Source organism: Chiroxiphia lanceolata, chromosome 16 (genome assembly GCF_009829145.1).
Source record: "Chiroxiphia lanceolata isolate bChiLan1 chromosome 16, bChiLan1.pri, whole genome shotgun sequence".
Classification (NCBI taxonomy): Eukaryota; Metazoa; Chordata; class Aves; order Passeriformes; family Pipridae; genus Chiroxiphia; species Chiroxiphia lanceolata.
In genome coordinates, this window is record NC_045652.1 from 11856285 (window position 1) to 11875136 (window position 18852).

Below are 18852 nucleotides of genomic sequence, written 5' to 3' on the forward strand. Positions count from 1 at the left end.
CACAGCCCAGAGACGTCTTCAGTTGCAATATTAATTGCATTTAGGGAAAGAAGCATGAATTGTGCTTATACAAGCTAATTAGTATGGGTTTGCTAATTAATACTGGAAAGTCAAACTGCCTTTGTCTTGTCAACTGCAATTAACTGAAGATGTTTAAATTTCTTTTCTTTTTTTTCGTTTCTCCAGTAGCACACTGGCTTTTAGTTGACAAGCAACGAAATCCCACGCTGGAGTTATCCATGACAATCAGTGAGGTGAGTCCATCCCATTTTCCTATAGCAGAACCTGGTGCCCCAGCCTGGCACAGTGTCCTCTACAGCACACACAACCCTTTGTCTCATATTGTCCCCAAGAACACAGTTCCCTGAACCAGGGCCCTCTCCTCCAAGGACACAGAGCCTGTAGATCCTCTTTTATTGAGGCCACGATCCTATCGGATTTATCCCACAAGTATTTGACTTTTAAATACTGCTATGTGAAGAGTGAATTATTTACCAGGGCACCTAAGATGCCCCCACTGCACACAAGGAAGACATCAAACTCCTCGGTGAGATGCAATCAGCCAGTTCACCAGCCCCACAGGACATCCCTTCATTTCCAGCGCCTGGGGAGGGTGGCAAAGCCATCAGTTCTCTTCAGGGTGGCAGCAGAGATGTCACCTGCACAGAGGTTCATCCCAGAAGCAGCCCAAAGACTGTATGATAGCACCTGACAGGTGTTTATTCCATTTCACTTAGAGCCATGGGCCTGTTTGCAGAAGAGCTGATGAAAAGCAATACCCACATCTGTCAGCACCCAGAGTAGGATGAGCCCTTCTGCACCTGCAGCCACGGGCACTCAGCATCAAACTGAGACTGGAGGCTCACAGGTAAAAGGCAGGAAAAGGAAGGTGAGATGCCAGGAATCCACACTGGGCAAATAATTTTGCTGAAGTGTCACATTTAAAGGAGTATGAAAATAAGGCCATCCAGGTGAGACACTGATCTGGAGAGGGGGAGAAAAACCCATATAAAGAACATTTTGCTGGATGGCAGAGAGGAGAGTGGGGCTGATGGTATATCCACTGGAGCCCTTGGGCAGGCAGCTACAGAACAGCCCCACCCAAAGGGTACAGATCTCTGTCTCTGCCAACATTGTAGAAGACACAGAGCAATACAACTTTCCCTACAAGGGAGATTTCAACTGGGGATGCAGGAGAACCATCCACCACCAGTGAAAAGAAGGCACTATACTGCCAGGCTTTCCCTCAAAAGGGAAAAAGAGGGGAAAAAAAATAAATCCCTCTCTTCCTCTGTGTGAAGCAATTTCCCTGTATTTACTGAACAAAATTCAAGCTGCTGAATACAGCTCACACCTCACAATCTGCAATTCATCGTCTAAAGCACCACAGAAAACAGCCTGTTCATGGGAGGTTGATGTAAACTTTACTGGAAGACCACAAGACCTGCAGTTTTCCACTGAGAAACCCTTGGGAATAGACAGTGAATACTGACTGCTGCTTTATCCTCTGCTGATGGATGTTGCACAACACCAATTAATGCTTTAACACCAGAAGTTCCGGTTTCTCCAGCTCTCTGCTAGACTGTTTAATACAACAAATTTTTGAAGGCAAACAAACAACTCAGAACCCAGGCTTAATGAGCCCAAAAGAAAAACTCTGAAATGTTTAAAAAAAACCCAAAGCATCAGAACATTAAAAACACAACAGCAAGTTTTTCCTCTGATATATCCAGTGAACACAATGCAAAATTGATTGTATAGAATTTGAAACTGTAACAAGGCAGCACGTAATGAGATCAGATGGTAAATAGGATTAATTCAGTTTTCTTTGGAAGTATCAGTTGTGAACTGCATCACCACAGAAAGCAGCTGGGCATACAAAAATGTTTGCCCACAATGTGAGACCACCCCAGAACCGGAATTAATTAACGCTCTCATTATGAACAATCTGATGTTGAAACAGCAAGAGGCACAAATTAAAAAAAAAGATACCAACAGACGTATGGCAACCCATTAACAGCACAGCAGGGGCACGGTAGTCCTGCCCTCCAGTGCCCTACTAGAGTTCAGCACAAGTTAAAAAGATCCATGTTGGAACCACAGTTTATGATTTGGATTTTAGAACAGATATCTGTTTAGCACCTATTTACTTGCCACTGATGCAGGCCTATTTTTTTATTAGTAATAAAATTAATCATATCTACAGAACGAGTCTCTACGTCTTGGATGCTGCTCAGGTTTTTCTTGTGACTAGAAAAAGTTGCAGGAATCCCACAATTCACCCATTAGCAAAAACAATGGTTCACAAAATGGCTTAATGCTGACACCTCATTTAATCCTGATTATGAATAATTGTACACAGTAGTCATTAAACTGCACATAAACTTCCTGTCTGGTTTTGTGGCCTCTATTCTTTTTGGTCCTTGAAGGAAGTGCCAATAAAACAGACAAACCTAGCAGAAAATTAACAGATACTGTAAAAAAATAGTTAGTGATAATTCTGTCGTATCTCATCTCATTGTTCTTTGCACACTTGAGACTGAATCAAAAGCCCCCAAAGAAAGGAGTTAATTCAGTACGAAATTAAATGCTTGCTTCTGATCTAGAACTGCTACAGAGAAAGGAAATTGCCAAAAAAAAGGAAGACAGGCCACTAGATCTCATCCAACACTTTTTCCAGGTGAGTATGGAGACAGGGAGCCAAGACAGGCAGTAGCAACACAAACCTTTACAATGCTTATTTGCTATTAATTTCCAAATAATTGGAACTGACCATTGTTTAAATGAACTGAACTTTGCATATGTTACCACCCTGTAAAACAATTTAAAAAAAAAACAAGCAAAAATTGTTAACACTTACCATCTCTGCTCTTTGCTTGTGGTTTCCCACTTCTTCCAGAACCTGAGACAGCTGAGCCTTCAAGACACAAAAGAATAGAAAATTAAGTCTAGGATGCAATTGTAGAAGTTTAACAAGACTGCACCCTGTCACAGCACCCTCCAACCCCCCTCCCCCCAAATCACCAAAGGCACTAGGACTTTCACAGTATTGGAAAACAATTATAAGTGTTAGGTCTTACTCTGTCTTATCAGCATCCCATCCCACGAGACAATCCTGTCCCAAAGAGCCTGTAACCTACACACATTAGAAAGAACAGGTTTATTGCAGGGAAGAATTCCACTACATCAGCTAGTTCAAATTTCAATCCCATGGTCCAGACAGCACGTTCATTTCTTTGGAAGTTGGAGAAGGAGTGGTCTAAAACCCACCCTGTTTTGCCAAGTTTAACTTTAGAGAAAGAAAAGGTTTGGCTCCACAGCTCCTGAAAGGAGGGTGTTTGTTTCAAGGTAACTTCACAGGAAATGTTCTGTTGAAGTTCTGGGGTTCAGGATTGGGTTTGGAAGCCTTCCAATCTGCTGTGGTAAAACACTGAGAAAATCTGCTCTGTAACATAAACCTCCTGAATTTCTGTGAGGAAAACATCCCAGTGCAAGGGTTTGTGTTTTTTGTTTTTTGTTTTTTGTTTTTTTTTTTTAAGGAGAAATTTGAAATGTAAAGATTCTCAAACAAGAGCAGAAATATCTTCTGTTATTCCTGCATGACTTGGGGGGAAACAGAAACTCGACTCAGAGAAGGATCTTTCACAGAATTTTGTTTATGAAAAAGGATTTTAAACAAAATGGGTATTTTGGAGATGGGTAAGAGAAGCCACATATAATACTTGAGTGCTATTACTTCCCATATCTTTAATTTCCCAACACTTTGCTAGCCTGCAATAAGCCTTTCTCTATTTAGCAGAAAGCCCAAAAAGTAGTCACAAGTGATGACAGAGAAGCTAATTTAAACTATGTAAACAAAGACGAGAAATAAAAACAACTTTCCTACAAACTAATTCATATAATTTCAAACAAATATCATTAAAACCCTCTGGAGTCCCTCAAACAATCTCTCACCACACATGAAATGGGTCTTTTGAGTACCACATGCAAACCAGCAACAAACAGAAAGCAGTTTATAACAGTGAAAAGGAAAACATTCAGCTTTGAAGGCTAACTGCACCGAAATACAAGCAAACAAAAAAATTACTGTCTTAGGGTTCAGCACAACAAAACAAACAGCAGAACATTTTGCAAACAAACAATCAAACAGTTCATGATTTCCCTGGCCCCAGAACTCAGTGGAAACTGAAAAAGTTTCAGCTCCTTGCTGTGCAGGGCAGGGGATGATGTGACATTATTTAAGGAACAGACACTCAAATAGGATGAAAAGGGTTTTAATATAAGCCTAGGACCTGGCACAGGAGAATGAAACACGCTCATTAAACACTGCAGGAGATGCCAGCCCCAACCAAAACTGGAGTGACTGGACAAGCAAGTGAGAAGAAAAAATGAAATTATCACCAAGTTTGATACTGGAATGTCAGGAAACCATAAATTTGCAGACACCTGGGAAAGATTTTTTTCCCCACTGCTACTGAATCAGGTACAATGACAGCAGCAGGTGGGAGCCAGGAGAAAGTCACTTGGGGAGAGTTAGAAAACACACCCTCAGAGATGTTGTTTAGGAGAGGTGCTGGCATAAACTTTGCAAAACATCTCAAGACCAACTGAATATTTTTGATTAAGAACTACCCCAACTTTTCTGTATATTTATTAGCCTTATCTATATGAAAATGACCTTTAGGTGGGAACCGGTAGCCTATTCTAAACTAGATATAAGAAACACTGAATTAAGGACTACATTAAAAATTACATATTTTCTTACAGTATCTACCATTCCTGAATTTGAGGGTCATGTCTCTGTTCAGCCTCCTGTTCACACAGACTCCTACAGAATCACAGAGTAACTCACGCTGAAAAAAAGTGTGAATTCCCTCATGGCTCAATCCTCTGAGCTCTGGTGGGCACCAGGTACCCAGCCTGGATCAATCCACCACACTGTGCCGAGCTCTGGTCACCTTCAGAGTGTAAATATTTCTCTTTATAATACCAAGACAACAGTACCCTAAGAGCCTGTTTAACTAGATGGGTATGAGAGCATTTTAAAGTAGAATACCTTGATAAAAGTCAGAAAAAAAAAGGATAGCAAAGACTCTGACACATTTTACTTCAGGAAGAGGATGAAAAAAGCTTTTAGACAGGGGAGAAATAATACAAAGGGATGGGAGAAATCGAAAATACAAGCAGGAAATATGCCATAATTTATCTTATATATAATATGGTTTGGGGAAAATAACCATTTCAAGGTGCTATGCCAGCAGAGACCCAGAGGCAAAACCTGGACAGCAAGTCCAAGCCAGCAGCATGATAACAGCAGATCAATATGATTTGGAGAAGCAATCAGATAAGAACTAAATCACAAAGTAGGTTTTCTTCATTGCATTTATTTCTAGGCAGCTCATCTCAAAGGGAAAGAGTCAGTAACTAGTGGGAATTCGGAGAGCAGCAACTAAACTTACCAGAGTGCTGGAAGAAATGATTTATGAAGATTAAAAGATTTTTAAACATATGGTTTGACTACAACACTCACAGAAGAGCAAAAGGGACATATTTAATGCATTGAGAGCTGTTAGAGTGACACAGCTGGAGACAAGGAGGCTTCTCCAGCACAGCTGATGTTGTCGGATGCACTTGCAGTCCAGAGTGGGGACCCTCCTGCTCCCTGTCCGTGCCCACCTATGCAGGCAGGTGGGGAAGCACAACACAAAACCCAAACCTTCAGTGGGGTCCCCACTGTCTGCACTCACCAGGCAGTGGAACAGCTGATCTGAATGCTTTATCACGTCCAGCTTGTAAACATCTGCCCTGCCCCCAGACTTTTTATTAGCCTAAATCAAATATTGAGCCTCGCTCAGCTGTTCGAGGACAGCTGCTTGCAAAGTGATTCACTGCCATATTCCTTCTAGGCCACAAGAAAATACAACCTAATCACCAGCAGCATGACAGATGCACAAATTTTTTAATTATGAAGGAGAAATTAGGCTCTGAACTTATCCCCACATCTCACTTAATCAGAGTGCTCCAGAGGAGCTGCCAGCCCCCACAGCCGTGGAAGGAAGGAGCTGCAGAGGGCCCTGGCCGGGTGCCTGGCATCCTGCTGAGCCCCTGCTCCCAGCCCCTCCAAGGCATTTGCTGGAAAAGACCTGAAAGAAACAGTGTCATGTTGTTTCTTGGAACTTTTCAGGAATGAACTGCTGGGCTTCTTGGTTCAGTCGTCTCTGGCCATTTCCAGACAACAAAAGCACGAGAGATGGACCTGAGCCCCTCGGGGTGGGTGGGAAGGAGATGCCCTGGCACCAGCAGGCACAGGGGGGTCAGCAGATGCTGGAGCAGTTTGCCAGTCCCATCTCAGAGTTCCACAATGGGAAAAGCCACATCCCTACCTGAGGAGCATGTAGTGACAGGACAAGGGGGAGAGGCTTTGAGCTGAAAAAGAGTAGGTGTAGATATTAGGGAAAAACTCTCACCTCACCACCAGGGTGGTGAGGTCCTGGCACAGGCTGACCAGAGAAGCTGTGGATTCCCCATCCCTGGAAGTGCTCAAGGCCAGACTGGACAGGGCTTGGAGCAACCTGGGATAGTGGAAGGTGTTCCTGCCCATGGCAAGGGGTTGGAACAAGATGAGCTTTAAGGGTCCTTCCAACCCAAACCATTCCATGATTCTATTTGTAGCTCAGCTCTGTGTTAGGGGCTTTTCAGTCAATCACATCCATCTTGGTATCTCAGGAATCTCTCAGTAGGATAGACTTCTGTGTTGAATTCTCAGGCTGTGCACGGAAGTTAACTTAAAGCTCCAAGGAAATTCCCTCTACTTAATACATATGTTCAATTCCCACAGAACACTGAGCTCAAACAGTAAGAAATCTGATATGCAAACAGATATTACGAATCAGATATACAAGTACATGTAAAGTGCAGTTTACCCACAGAAGGCAGCACAACCAGGTAAAAGAAAATCAAGTAGCAAAGCAGGGGGGTAAAAATCCTCTCAAGTATTCAGTCAATTACTTTAAGCTTTCAAAAAAAGTGTTTGTCAATTCAAAATACTCATCTTACATGACAACACTGTTTAATCTACTGTCAGTGGATTGTCATCCTCAAAAGAGAGTGGCAGGAAGGGAAGAACCTGTGCTCCGGCCTCGCCGGGACACTGCAGCTCAGGCTGAAAGAGGAGCAGGAACAGTTTCCAAGGAGAGGAACCGATTCAGCTCCAAGGAGACATTTCTGAATTGTTTAGCTTGCTTCCCTGCATCAATAATTTGTCTTCTATACCTTCCAAAAGTCAGCCTTCACTGACGGCGCTGGAGGAGGCTGGTCGGGGAGGGTTTAATGAATGAAACTAAAGCAATCTGGTGGTGACAATGCCGCTGTTAAAGCAACTGCACCAACAGCCCCCCCCTCCTCCCCGGGGGCTGAACGTGAGCCGACTGCCCTGACCGATAGGCAAACAGCTCAAATGTGAGCCTCATTCGTAGGGAAAAATTAACTACTCAATCTCTAATGAACAGTCTTTCTCTACACAACAATACCCTCCGCTCTACAAGCAATTAGCAAATCGAAACGCTCTCTTTGTGGACCCGCATTAATTTACTCCTCGATGTGGCACATTAAGTAGCTCATAGGTACAGCACAGCACAGTGGTAGCAACAGCCAACCCCATAAAACAAAAGCTTGCTTCAAAGAGTTAGGGAAGCAGAATTATGTGTGCTGCATACGGGGAATAAATCTTAACAGCCTTCATTTGGAAACATCATTTTAGTCTTATGCTTTCATCAAACAACATGATTATCTTAACAGTCACATTAATACAACGTCGGTGCTTTACCAGGCAGAGAAACATTCACTACCCCAAATTAAAAAGAACAATTTTTATTCTTCCTCATCAGGGTGAAATACCTGAGAATATACACAGCTGCCTACGCTGAGGTTGTCCTTTCACAGCTATAAATCCCAACTGTGGGTCCTCAGAAGAAAGGCCACTTGTTGCAAGGGCAGCACCTCTGCAGGGGAGGGGAGGAGGAGGAAGTTTTGCCTGGCAAAGATGGAACACAGCTGCAATAAATGGCATTTTTACAGCTTGCTGAAGTCCAAGATACCCTTAGAAGTATTTTATATGCAACAGTTGTATGCAAATTCAAGTCAAGTGTGATAATTTGCAAATTTAGGTATAATGTTAATTAATAGCTATTTCAAATTAATTAACTTCTAAGATAAATTCTTGCTTCTCCTCTTTGAGAAAGTTAACACACAATTCAAATTTACAAGGATATATCGGCTACCGATCACAGAAATACGGAATCTTGTGTGTTCTAACATGCCAAATCACTTCAGTTTCCTTGTGCTGGCTGCCTCCCACTCCCTGGGTAATTTCACAGTGGTTTATTCCTCTGATCACTTACAAAAGAAGACAGAAGATGAAGCTTCTTGGCTCCAGCTTGATGGCCTTAGAGTGTGGCTAAAGAGCAATGTGACCAATACAAGGTCCAAGCCAGCACATCTTACCTGGTGCCAGAGGCTGGGTAAGAAGGGAAAAGAACCACAGTATCACTTCTTTCTATCAGATTCAGGAGACACATGGAAAATAAGGTGCCTAGAAGCTGCAGCTGAAATAAAGAAGGAAACCTGAAAACATGGCAGCACTCCCAGGACAGTTCTGATAAGGAAAGCACTGACTGTAACACTTAGAATTCAATTCAGTCTAAAAACATAAAGCCTCGGCACCACACTGATGAGTTACATGGAACAACACAGGAACAGGATGAGAACACCTTGAAGAGAACTTTGCAGTCACTAATTACCTCCAACACAAATAATAAGACTCTGGTTTGTGGGAAAAACAGGAAGAAAACTTTGATTTCACAAAAGCCACAGACAGATTACTTCTGGGGGTGGCAGAGACCGAGACAGAAGTAACTCATCAGCCACTTGCAGTAAGACTTCACTTTATTTGCATACTGTGATCCAGCATATTAAAATATTGTGAGAACTGAAATGAAATTTTCATTAGTGTTCAATCTGAAATCTCACCCGTGGGATTCAGCTTTCAACAGCTCCTGAATGCATTTCCCTGTTTATACTTTAAAGTTAGATATCCATTTATCCCATGTTAGCCAATGCCTGCTGCCTTCAACCCACCACACATCATTACTGCCCAAGGGCAGCAGCACAGGATTGGTTCAGCATGTCTGAACTGCACTACAGAATTACACTGGATTAAGTGGTCATTTCTAATTTAACATATTTTGATGTTTGTAGTTGAAATTGCCAATCTTTCACAAAATTGCATCAGTTGAGAACACAATCAGGAAGACAGTTGAGTACCAGCCGTTGCTAAAATAATTTCTTTGCTGCTTTACAGGCTCCTTTTTGCTGTTCTCAAGAAAGTTCTCCTGGTTATAAAATCAAATGCACATGCTTTATAAAGTGGGAAAGAACAGTTACAAATAAACTCTGTTGCTGTCTCAAAAGCATCCAGAACACCATGTTATCTCCCAGGAGCTGGATTGGAGGTGGCAGGGGGCTTGGTCGGATGCAAAAGTGCAAAAGAAAATTCCCCAATAACTTCTGAGTGTATTTGAGAAGTTTGGATTCAGTGAAATGACAGTCAGTCCAACTTGCAGAAAAGCTGCAATAGGCAAACCAGAGACCACTACTTACTGACATAATTTATGTTATGAGGATAGGCTTACAGCTCAATGAAAAGCATGTGTCTCAGGCCACAGTTTATGCGGTTTTCCACATAATTTAGTCCTTAATTTTACCCCAAGCAAGGACAGGAAACACAGGAAACTAGAATGCCTGTAAGCCAGATGTCCCACATCCCCAGAGACTCGTGCTCCTGGGCATCACAGCAAACCACAAGACCCAGGGACTGAAGGCCACTGCTTTGTGCAGAGAGCAGTGAGAGTGTTTTTCATCAGAGAAGCAAGAGCTGCTCCTTCTCCGAAAACCAGTTTTGTACTGGATTTGTGCAGGGAAATGCCGCCCCCCAGTGAGAGACAAAAACCAGCTGGTTACCAAAATGTGAGAGGAATAAAGCAAAGACTCTTGGGTGCTAAACAAAAAATGATACTGCAAATTGAAAAATTGCCAAAGTCATTGCTATAATTGCCAAAGACACTGGGAAAACATCTCCTCTAGCAAAGATATGGGCTCCTGTCAACACTCTATCAAGATTTACTGGACAAAGAGATAATAACCAAACGTTTCTCTTGCTCTTAAGTCTCAAGGACACACCAATCTCTCTCCTTCTCTTTAAGAGACACAATCACTTAGTAATGTCAAGAATTCTTGACAGTAAGCTTATTATAAGGAAATAACCCCAAACTCTAGCTAGTCAGATGATGAGAAAAGAGTGCTAATGAAGTGACTGTAGAACAACTGATAGGAAGAAGACAGGATTCCAAGTAGAAATTGCCCATGTCCTTATCCCTGGCAAATCACTTGACCTAGCTTAAAGTAAGCTGCATAGTCCTGCAGCAGAGACCTGGCTTTTGTTCCCACTCTGTCTAACAGCTGCTGAGAGACCCAGGGCCAAGTACTAAACTCTGAAACTCCTTCTTTTCTCTCCCTCTCTAATGTAAAGATAATACTTGCTCTTCAGAAACCTTCGATCAAGGATAATCTCTGAGCTCAAGGTGCCACTATTGACACAAACCACACCAGATGGGCCACACCACTCGGGCACTAAAAGGATTAAGCACCGTATTAAGTGCAGAAGTCAAGCACCAACACGTTCAGAAGTGGCAGCAACCTCATCTCCCTGATCCTCAAAGCAAAGGTGACCTTCACAACTCCAACAAAATGTAAAACTTGGAGAAAGACTCTGAACTTCTCTAAATCTATTACATCGACGCTGTTCGCATAATCTCCCAGACAGATGCTGCCAGGGAAGGCACACAGCACCAGAGCAAACTGGGAGATGGAAAAATGCAGAGCATTCAATTCAGGAAAGGATGAGTCCCTGGAGATCAGACAGGCCCATGCCAGACTGAAAGGCATGCAGATAGGGAGGAAAATAATGGGCTCAAGTAACAAAACAGCCTTACATTTGCAAAAACATCTCAAAACAAGAACAATTATTTGTTGTTTTAGTCTCTGAGCTGCAGCTGAGGTTGAGGTGAGGCTAAAGAGCAACATCCCAGCAACTCCTCTCTCCTCCTATTTTCCCTTAATGTTTTTGTTCAACACCTTGCTAAGAAGGAGCACAGAGACCAAAAAGATTAGCACAGCTCTACTGGGAATAATATACTTTTGCAATAGGTCTCCTTCCCTCCATCCTAATCAAACAGTGCTGCAGTCCCTGGGGAGAGAATACAGCGCCAAACAAAAAATGTGAGTTTGCAGCTGCTTCCTCAACAGCAAAGGGCAGCCTGACTGATGAAACTCTGCCAAGCCAATTGCTTCCAGCATGATGCAGTCGGCCTGTACAGCATCTCCAGGACATACACAAGTGACTGCTGGATGCTGATGGACTCTCCAAAGGAGTCATTCCCCATCACTGGGACACCCCTCAGAGAAGCCCCTGCCACTAATATTCTTTTTGTGGGCTCAGCAATATTCCTACCTCGGAAAAGTAGCTGAGTGTGCCGATGTAGCAGGGAGTCCCTTCTCTTTTGCTGCTCCCCACAGGAAAATTTTTAACCCGACTGCAGAAAGATAAACTGGCATCAAGTCTGTCTGCTGAGGATTGGCCACAAATCTCTTGCCAGGAGTAAAACAGATTATTAATATATTAGTGTAACTCAAAAATATTAGGAGAGTATCAGCCCATTCCACAGGGATATAACAAATAGGTAAAGGAATACAAATCATCTGGAGAACACTAAAGAGAATTAATTTCACTGTGCTGTGGTCAAATCTCTAAAAGTGAAATGAAGGGATACCAGCACCCAGCTCTGAAACAGATGTAGCACCTCTGGATCTAAGTTCTCCCCATGAGTTGCCTCCAACTAGGTTTGATACCTAGAGAAAAAGAAACGGCATTTTATTGATGAAAACTGTAAATTAGTCAACAAAAATGTTCACTCTTATCCGTTCATCAGAAAAAATGGTGGAATTACATCTCTAACTAAAAAAGTCCTTCTAATTTCAGCCCGATGAGTCAGCACTGCTGCATCTCATCACTAAGAGTGATTCATTGTCATTGCACTTCTCAAAGTCAAGAATAAGGGTATTCACCCCAATTCACTGTCATCTCATAACTCCTGTGGACTCAGGCAGAGTGTTTGCACACAGTATTGTTATAATGATTTATGTGAGTGTGTCACTTTTAATTTAAAGGGATAAAGAGTTATTGTCAGTCTACCAACCATAAAGCAACATTTTCTTTCCACTGAGCTGACAGCTGAATACCTGGAAAATATTCTTATTTGCCGAGAAGGAGAGGCTTTACATCCCAGAGCCTCAGGGTGTCAACGCTTCTGAGGAAACAAGTGGATGCCCAGTGTCTTTGGAAAGAAACACAAGTACTTAGTAGAGCTAAAAGAAACCTTACAGTGGAGTTAGAATCTGAGCAGAAATTCCGACAAAAACAGTAGGGATGGAAAGCCTCTGCCCCAAATGAAGCAGTGGTGAGATTATCTGTAGTTGAATGAAACAAAGCATATTGGAAGCTAAACAGCAGCATAGCTAGAGTTTTCTTCTTATTGAAGTCTCCTCATATCACAGTCATTTGCACTAACCTTTTAACTGTTATACCAAAGCTACCGAACAACTCACACTGACCTCACACCCCTGAGGAGGCCAGAACCTTCCTTTAAGCTTCCCAAGGCTCTTGGCAGCTGGTGGCGTGTGGTGCTAGTTCAGAAAAGACGTCTTTAATGATACGTGTGTGCTGAGAGCTCTGTCCTAATGATATCTCACCGCTGTCCCCACAAACACACTCCCAACAGGAGCCCTCAGGCATGTCAGCACATTTCCCTGGGCAACTTCTGTGAGCCAACCAGCAAACACTGTTGGGTGAAGATTCACGTTTAAATCAAACCTTTGGTTTCTTCTGGGTTAATTTTAATCAAGTTTGGTTTTTGCTCTGGTTCTCTGCACTACTGCACTGGTTGTCCGAGCCCTAATAAAGGTCAAGGAGAGGTTTCAGCCAGCACTACCCGTGGCTTGTGAAATGACAGCCAGCGTGGTTTTGGCATCGAGGAGAACAGTGGGTAAACTGCCTAAGCCTCAGAGGGTCTCCAACAAATTTCAAACACTCTTGGAAGTTGCTAGGTAACAACATCCACCCCCAGGACAAGATTGTGCAATGTTTGCTCTGACAAAGCAATGCTTGAGTTGCCCTTGCTTCCGCCCCCAGGATCGTGTGCGTTGAGGACCTGTCTCCTCTGCTGCCAGAGCGTCTCCAGCCTCTAGTCTGGCTGTATAGTTGGATTTTGCTGAACAAAGCAAACATCACATTTTAAACATAGCTATTATAATTAGCAGAAGCTCATTGCTCAATTCCCCTTCCAGACAGGGATTTCCAAATGTCACAGTGTGCTTAGCACAGCTGATCTGTGCCGACGGCTGCTCTGAATACAACTGACCCAGGAGGGTCCAGAGCACAGAATCAAATCCCATCACGGGTGGTGAGATGGAAAAAACAAATAGGATAATTGTCCTCCTTCAGCCTGTACCTTCCTGCTCCTGTGCTATCGGCACAGCACTGTGAGCAAGGCAAGGTTAGCAGAGGCTCCTTGACACAGAAGGTATATTCATGTTTGAGGCCAAGCAGGAATTACTTTTGGAATTATGTATCTGAGTCAGCCCTCCAGATGACTCTGCCTCATTCTTGTCCTGCCAGGGTGTCATGGCATAAAAACAAAGAGCAGTAAGGGCAGAACAAGAAAGGGGGAAAACTCCACACTAGTACATCTACTGGCTGCTAAAACATTTTGCAAATGCTATGGCAAATGCAGAGACCCACTTTAAAACAGTATTTGCTTTCTAAATCTGTTTGGGGAAAGCAGAAACAACCTTAGTCCTTATGAGTAATTTGAAGTATTTTAAAAAAATTGCAGTTTCTATTCCCAACACATACCTCCCCAACATCAAAGAGCTCCTCCCCTTGAAGGAGAATGGTAGCACTTCCACTTCCAGGTATGGCATAAATCAGTGGTTTCCAGGTTCCTTGCAGACAAGCTTCACTTCAGAGACTCTGGCAATGCTCCACACCTCAGCATGTTCCATGGAACCAGCAGAAGTCCAGCAGAGTTTATTAGTGTGAGTCTCATGCAACATCTCATCTATGGTGTACAAATGTCTCACCCACAGCTCCTGCCTTGCTATTTAGGATCTGCCTGTATAAACTTCCTCCACCTCTCCAAAACCCCATGAAGGGCTGCAGATGGGAGCACCAACCTGCTCAACAAAAGGAGAAACCCAAGCTCAAAGATCATGTGACCTCTGTAAGGCCACATGGGCAGTCACAATTTACAATTCCAATATTATAGCCCACCAGGTTTGTACTACAAACAGACTAGAGGTAGAATTTGCCTGAAGTTATAGGGGAAAAAAAACTGAAAGAAAGAAAAAAAAAAAAAGAGGTTAACAGTCTCTCTATCCAAAGAAATTCCTTAGATGGAGAAAGTAAAAAAATCGTCCAAGATGCCAACTGGAAGGAAAAAAAAATGTGTAAAATACTCTCAAATAAAATCAAACATCCCTGCACGCCATAGTCATGCTCCTGTAACTTCTTTGAAGAGGAACAAAACTCTGCTACTTTTATTTGAGAATTTATTCAAAATAAATAAATCCCAATGGAATTTAGGCATGCTGTAGAGGCTCCAACAAAAATCATAAAAAAAAGCAAGTAAACTAAAAAGATCCTCTCTTGGCACGCTCTTGAAAGAAGGATTCACCACATTTCTGATTGACTGCTATTGTGGTTTAAATGAATCAGCTATAAATAGGCAACAAATGCAAGGCAAGCACTTGAAGGGAACAGCAAGGGGTTTTTTTGTTTTCTCTTCTTATTGCTTAATGGTTTGTTGGGAAGGAGGTGGCTGACAAGGTAGAAGAAATGTGGTAAAAATACAAAGAAACAGAAAAGAATGGTGTGTGGGAAGGAAGGATAAAGAGACATTAAAATGTATGGAATGCCCAACTACGTTTTTGCCTCTAGTTTTGTAGAGAATGAAGGATCAGGGATAGGAGAAGGCACACACACTTCAGACTGAAGAGGCCCCGAAGATCCCCCCACACCCACAAGTTAAAGAAGGGTTTTAGGTTATCAGTAGTCTTAAGTGAGAAGTCAAGCTTCTCTGGGCCATCTTGGACTAATTTCTAGTCTTTTCTACATATCAAATTCAACATATGAAGTGCAGCCATTGAAGTGAAGCACTGGAAGTGTTTGTGCAGCTGACTTGTGCTAAGAGTCATCATAACAGGAGTGGACTCAACACTATTAAAGTTAAGCAGCCATCCACGTCATAAGAAAATGAAAATACTCATGTCAATGAAAAACAGAGCTGGAAGAATCTGAGTCATACACAGAGAGAGCCTTGTTTCTGGAAAACATTTGCAGGAAAATTTTTAATAAACTACACTTTAAATATTGAATAATCATTTCTCAAAATAACTGGAACTTTTATTTCACAGCTCTTGTTCCAACTGTCTGCTCATTCTCCTCCTCTTTCCCACAGCTAGTCGACTGCCCACAACATCCTCAGTCTCCAGCTTTCTGGCATTCGTCAAAGCAGCCAACTTAATTATCCTTTTTAATTAGTCCTCTTAATCTTATGCTCCTTCTTTCAAGCCTGAAGGAGGCTCTTACAGAATCCAAGGAGCAGAAAACCACCTGGTTTCCCCTTCCAAAGAGTTTGACTAGCTTTAAGGTCCTTCACTACTCCTGCAAAGTGCTTCCTTGCAACTCCATGGCAGACCTTGCCCAGCACATGGAGTTTGCCAGTGAGCAGCCCAGGACCTCCTCAGAGCCTTCTCCTCCATGGGGATGAAGGCTGATCCCAAGCCAGCTCTGCACAGATTTACAGCTTTCTCAAACTAATTTCTCCTGTATGAAGGTGGAGAAGGCTATCAAAATGGCCTAAAATCCAAACTTTTAAGCTTCAGCAGTTAATATCTTCCCCTCCTTAGAAAAAGGTTTGGAAAGAGTATGCAAGGGCTACAAAAAAACCAGTGCAGACAAGAACAGAACAGGTAAAGAACCATTCTTGCATTGCATAGGCATAATATATATTCTGTGTTTGCCAACCATCAGTTAAATTTTCATTGTAAAATCTTGCAGGAGGGGGCCAAGTGTAAGATTAATCAACTTGAGGCTGAAGTCTTTTGTTTATCCATAAAATTGAGCAGAAGGAACAGAAGGGCCTATTTCCTTACATCATCCCATCAGTGCTGCTCAGTTTTGGGCTGAAAGGATTAACTCCAGAGGGAGCACTGCAATTTTATCTTAGACATGGTCCATTTGTTTCCTTTGGCCCGTCTGCTGAGACTGCCAACAAAGATGCCAGACAGGTGATATTTTAGAGATGCGAGTGTTTATCTTCTCTGAGTGAAGCAAACAGCAATTCATTTCAGGAAAGCAATCCAGCAACCCACAATTGCTTCTTGCTCCAACAAATGCAGCCTGACAAGGCAAAAGGTGAAACTGCCTGATGGTCCCATTAGAAACCTTTGAGCCTCCTCGCTCCTGAACGCCTGCCTAGCAAAGCTGTGCTATAGAAACAAGAAAGATCTCCACTTGGCAGAGAAAGGGAAGAAGCAGGAACATATGCCGAGATAATCTCAGTTATTAGCTCCTGCCACAAAGGCACAGGCTGTATTGAACCTCTCCTCTGCCACACAGTGGGATGCTCAGAGGCTGGGAGCTCTGTTTCAGAGGCGGGTCCAGGCACCACGAGGGATGCAGTGAGTACACACACCTAACTCTGCAGGCAAAGTTAAATCAAGCAAGAGAGCTGGGGCAAGGCAACATGGAGCACGAGAGAGAGAGCTCTCTGACATAAATATTTGCAAGGAAGAATTGTCAACACTTGTTTGTTGCTTTTTTAAGCTCCTCGTCATGTTTAAATTTTCTTTCTTCTTAACCAAGCAGATAAACAGCTACAAAGATTCACCTGTGCCTAAAAGTGCCTGACCTCAGGGCAACACCAGCTTGGGCTGGTACATGTCAAAATGGTGACTCACTCTCTTTGTGCAGGAGGCCATACAGGAAAGGTATAAAAAAGTACATTTGCTGTAGGAGTGGTCGTATTTGTGCCATGCAGCAGCCCGCAGATATTCATGAAGACTTGAGTGTGACATTTTCCTTTCTCAGTCCCCTTTTCTGTTCAGGGCCAAGTGTAATCCAAAGAGCAAGCGGAATGCAACAGAAAATAACATCCACAATAATTACAGTAATGTGTACAGTGTTGATGGGCTGTAGAAATCAGATACAATGACTGTGGGTCTTGCATGGCCTAAATAAAAAGGTGCTCATTATCCTGAGAGGAAATGCTACTTATGAACGATAAGGTCATGCTGCACTTGGAAGATAAATGTCATTTCTCTGTACAGCTGTGACAGTCTCACCTACTGTCTTCAGCAATGTACGTAAACAGCAAAGCAATAAAAAGCCTGTAGAATTAGCCTGGGACATTATTATTTTAAGAGCATAAAATCACTCATCTGGAGTTCTTTAGACATGCTTTCCTAGGGACACTTATGTATGTATAAACATGTATTTACATGTGTTTTTTGGGAGCCATAATACATGAAAATAATTAACACATTCATACAAGCTTGGGTATGCTTAGTACCATGTATGTTGAAAGAATTTAAGACTCATTGTGTATTTTATACAGCTATAAACATTCCCAGGAATTACATCCATCTGCATAGGTAGTTCTGCACTCCTCACAAGCCCCCAGGCAGCCTGTGCCAAGCACAATGAGCAGCTCTAAATAAATACCATCCGTAATGCTAACAATTCTCTCTTTTCAGCAGCTCTGTGTGCTGCCATGCTGCAGCTGAGAGACAATTAAGTACACTCAGATGATCTTTGAGCACAGAGCAATCCCCTCCAAGCAGGAACGGCAGCTTTGGGGGGCCCAGGTACCTCCAGCCAAGGCTCTTTGAAGAAGGGGTGTGTCATTTCAGCACTCTGAAAGAGGGGCTCCTGCCCTTTCACACCCATATGTGAGCAACGCAAAGAACTAATGGACATGGCTTAGGCACTGCTTGAGTGTTCCCACCTAGAGGGACAGGGGTTTGTCCCTGTAGCCCTGCAGACATCATTCCAGCTGTCCCTAATGCCTTTCTTCACACAAGAGGTCACAGAATGCTTCAGAAACCAGCACCTTAATTTGCTAAGTGGAACCCATGGAGGTCAAAGGAGCACATATTTTATCTGAATATTTGAGGAATCGGGGAGCTGATCTATCCTAAAGGCTGCATTTTCACTGATGAAATGACCTTTTGTAAAAGGGAGTAAACCAGATCATCAGAAAGTGAAGAACTCTGAATCTGTATGTTAATAAAATGAGAGTACTCAGAATATAATTGCCAAAGATAGCGTTGGTAATAATGAGCTTAGCAATAATATCTGCCACAAAGATTATTGGTTTATGGTCTCTACCATCAGGCCAGTTCCCAACTGCATTGCACAGCCTGGACTGCAAGAAAAATTCAGAGTTTGTGGGCTTTCAAGAGATACTCCCATAATTGATACTGATACAGACACTCATCATTTCTTTGTGTATACAAATAATGTACAGTGGTAACCTTTATACAAAGAAGCCTCAAACCCTCTCTCATTACACAAGATATTCTACTTAAAATTACCTCTACAAAGTAATTACTCTGTTCATGGATAGTGAATAACTCATTGTGTTTTCATACACCAATAATACCATAACATGTAATCTT

The 18852-nt window shown here is 42.6% G+C and overlaps 1 protein-coding gene across 2 annotated transcripts in view; it reads right to left on the reverse strand.

The window, feature by feature from the left end:
* Positions 1 to 18852, reverse strand: part of MAD1L1 (mitotic arrest deficient 1 like 1) — a 356738-nt gene that overhangs the window by 180224 nt on the left and 157662 nt on the right. For both annotated transcript variants that reach the window (XM_032704408.1, XM_032704409.1), the window contains one exon: positions 2861 to 2917. In XM_032704408.1, the coding sequence (XP_032560299.1) occupies positions 2861 to 2917 (57 nt within the window). The remainder of the gene's footprint in view (positions 1 to 2860; positions 2918 to 18852) is intronic.